This window comes from Sphaeroforma arctica (assembly GCF_001186125.1).
Source record: "Sphaeroforma arctica JP610 unplaced genomic scaffold supercont1.3132, whole genome shotgun sequence".
NCBI classification, from domain to species: Eukaryota; class Ichthyosporea; order Ichthyophonida; genus Sphaeroforma; species Sphaeroforma arctica.
In genome coordinates this window covers 1-4015 of record NW_014037426.1, presented here as the reverse complement: position 1 = coordinate 4015, position 4015 = coordinate 1, and the positions used below count along the sequence as shown (strand labels likewise).

The 4015-nt window shown below is 42.6% G+C and overlaps 1 protein-coding gene across 1 annotated transcript; it reads left to right on the top strand.

Annotated features, from left to right (window-relative positions):
• Positions 1–2606: 2606 nt before the first annotated feature.
• SARC_13316 (hypothetical protein) lies at positions 2607–3627 on the top strand (the record flags this gene model as incomplete). Its single annotated transcript, XM_014292554.1, has 1 exon — positions 2607–3627. The coding sequence occupies exon 1, from the start codon at positions 2719–2721 to the stop codon at positions 3625–3627; it is 909 nt and encodes a 302-aa protein (XP_014148029.1). The 5' UTR covers positions 2607–2718.
• Between the last annotated feature and the right edge of the window lie 388 nt (positions 3628–4015).

The window sequence follows — 4015 nt, the reverse complement described above, 5'->3', positions numbered from 1 at the left end:
CTTTAGGGTTTTAGGGTTTTGAGGCCCTATTCAACTCTACAAACCCGTACGTGGTTCCACCGGATACCGAACCCTCTCCTGATGTCACTTCCACCATACACCCCGACGATGTAATGGAGGCAATACTACGCTATCCCAATAAGGGACCTGGCCCCGACAGGATCCACATCTTCCTCCTGAAGGCCGCAGTGGAGCGCTCTACCGAACGCCGGACATTGGGACGCCCCCACGCCAATAGCCCACTGATTAGACTCCTTGCCGAAGCATTCACTGAGCTACTGAAGGCGGATAACTTCCCCGCAGCCCTGAACTGCAGCCTCCTATCAGCGCACCCAAAGAAAGCCGATGCAGATATCACCTCCCCAGCCGACTTCCGCCCCATCACGCTTACGCAAATAGTCAGACGCATCTTTGAAAAGTGCTTTCTTAATCTGATTACGAGCCACCCCGGCTCTGCTACTCATGCTACCCAAGCTGGCTTCAAATCACGGTACTCCTGTCATACCCAAGCACTTGCCGCCATGGAATCTGAGACACAGTCAGAAGAGGAGTGGAACGACGTCTGTCTGGACATAACCAAGGCATACGACAAGGTCGCTCTCCCACGCCTATGGGTACTTCTGCGTCACGCTGCCATCGACTGTATCACCTACGCAACAAATCCCCCGCGCGACTATTCCAATCCGAAATCCGGGCTCATCAGAACCAAAGGCTGCTATGCCGCCAACCCACAAATCTTCGGAGGGTTCTACTATGACCTGAACAGACCCTGGGTTCAGCGACTACCAAACCACTCGTTCCGCCCACGTCTGACCGTTCAAAGCAATGCTCAAATGTTCAAAGATATTGCGTACCAACGACGGTCTCCGCGCCAACCTTGCATACCAGGTACTGGTGACACATGCGCCACCCTCGCTGGCTACTTTGAGGACCTATTGAGCTTTAAACTCCGATGGATTTTTCTAAGTCTTAAATTATGTTTTTTAAACTAAGATACAATTTAAGTCAGTTAGGATTTAGCAGTGGCGGCTTGTGTAAGAATGATCGGGACTGCCTCTTGGTAAGAGCCTTAGTATCCTCGATCACACAGGACGTACCTCTAGCTGTTCTTTATTGTATAATTTTCACTAAAAGTATTTGTAGATAGAAACAAGAATTTACGTCAAGTTAATACATTAGCTAATATAAATAAAGTTCCATCTGAATAAAAGTTATAAAAAAAAGAAAAGGACTTATTGGATTTTAGAGATTGGCGGGAAGACCGAAACTTGTAAGGAGTAGGAATAATATTATTTATTTCAAAAATGGCAAGTATGTATGATACAATGTATGAACATATGGTATGGCTCTCATAGTCGATGTAGTGGTTCAGGAAAGATTGATGGGAAGAAGTGGTCAGTAAATTCCCGTTTGAAGCTTGGGCCAAGTGAGTCGACAATGGAAGATATGTGCTGAGTCAATTCGGGCCGGTGTTGACAAAATACTGTTACTATAGAGTACCCACCTCTGTGGTACGGATCGGGTCTGCGCCGTGTAGTGCCGCGGAATGGGTTAGTGCAGAGTACGAAATACCGAGAAGGACCAGGTTATCCGTCATAATCCGGTCGAGAAGCGAGGATGGGGGTAAGCCAATGCCACACCAGACCACGGATGAATCCGGTATACATTAGTGAAGAGACTGTCTAATAGTAGTAAAACGAAGATGTACAAACAAATAGCGAAGGGAACTTGGGTCCGTACGGAATGGAAGCGGTTAATTTCTATCCCCTCAATTCCCGTGTGACGAGAAGACGTTATATTCACCATATACTATAAAAAGAACTCAACAATTGACCATATTAATATTTATCAATTCCGAATTAGAAAATCCTGACTTATTGCATACTGTTTATTGATACTGTATACGAAGTCGATATCAATTTCGGATGGGAATTTATTTTGTTACCGTTTAAAAACCGTCAGTATCGCCCTACGTTTGAAACATTAGTTCTCTCCATCGCAGTGAAGAACATTCGAATATAATACCGCTCATTCTGTCAGACGGTACCTCGAGTAACATGAGCGACATCTGAACATCTTTTCCAGAAACTCAAACTCTTTTTCAAATCTCACTTGGTAACTGTACCTCTAACAACCCCAACAAAAATCGAACCAATGCGCAGATATAAACGGTTTGTACAATGAGCAAATTTCAAGTTATAAATACACACTGAATCTTCACAGCGTCAGTAAGATGAATTCGAATCGCGTATGGTATTCATAAATATATAAATGGATGTTTTTATCGTGCATTTTGTATTTCAAAGGTCTGTTGGTGTAAATATATATTCCATCATTATAGTTCAGTGCTGAATTGCTAAATATTGCCGAACCATTTTGTTTTGTTTGGGGAATTCAAACCAATTACCAAACCCTATATGGCGAACGGTGGCAGGAGAATATTTTTAGAACCCTAGAATCATGACAAAACAATACACTGCTGATGAGTGTCCGATAAAAGCTTCATGTTTGAATTAAAAAATACCAAGTTTATTGCTTTTTATTTGTTCCACACTCACATCACCATACAAGTGTATTAGAAGGCGGTGTATTGTAGAGAATCTGGCGTTATTCATGTAACCTAGCATTCGAGCCGCGGCGAGCTACTGTGTATGTGTATATTGTAACATCGAATTTTGCACTGTCAAACTTCTTAGGCGTGTGTATTTTAGCCACAGGATGGAATTCAAAAGAAAAAATAGAAAGCTGCTGAACGCATGTAGCGAAAACCTCGACGTGTTGGGTGACGATTGTTCACCTGCGGAAGAGTCCTTGTCTGACTACGACGGAGAGGGTGACGATACTGTACAAGACGTTGAACCCGTCCAGGCTCTGAGTGAGCGAGAACCCAACTCAGATAACAAGCATACGTCTGATGACGAAGCTGTAGATGTACCAGCAGTTAATAACGTTGGAGACAAACGTAGTCGGATTATCGAGCCTAGCATACCTGAGGTGCGTGTCTCAACGGCAGAGGAATCACATGGTACTGTGAATGTACCTCAAGGGTTAATTGCAGAGAGTGATGCAGAGAGTTCTAATTATAGCACACCTGTCCTCGAACGCAAGGACACGGAACGTACACAACAGGATGAAACACAACATAGCAGTGATATAATTCCAAAGGAAACCGAACAAGGCAAAGATAACCACAATAATCACAGTGAGAGTGATGATAAAAAACACGACAACGATGGACATAGGAACAAAGCTGATGGGCTTCCGAAACAGAGTACAGGCCTGACTGAACAAGAAAAGAGAGTTGTCAAAGAGATGGTGGAGGAAGCGAACGCCGAAACAATGGATGCCAGCAAATACGTACCAGAGGTTGTGCAGATACAATCTCCAGCGCACGTAGCATCTGATGCTCCGATAGTGCCTGTGCATGTGGAGAGAAGTCCTATTGGTACTAAGATCTACGTTGTCCGGCAGGAGGATGGCGAAGAATCCCGGTTCGATATGAGAGCTGACCGCCTGATAGTCAAGGACGTAACTCCTCTAGCCCATGAGAGCACCGATGCTCTCCCGACACCTTCTAATTGGGGCTCTCTAGATAAAGCGAAGGATAAGGTAAATGAACTCATATAATGAGAAAGGTCAATGGCTGGAGTATTATATACGTATTTGCATTTAGATTTGCACGTAAATAGTGGGTAACTGTAACAATTGTTATTTTTTTTGTGTACAATATATATATATATAATATAAATATATATTTATATAAACATATATATCGTATATATATATATATATAATATATANATACACTCACACACACACACTACACACACTACACACACACACACACACACGCACACACACACACTCATATATATATATATATAGATATGCACATATAAACATATATTACATACTTACGTATATACATGTATGTGGATGTATGCATATTTGCAGACGTATATATATATATGCTATAATTTTAGATACATCTATGCGTCTATAAATCTGTATACGC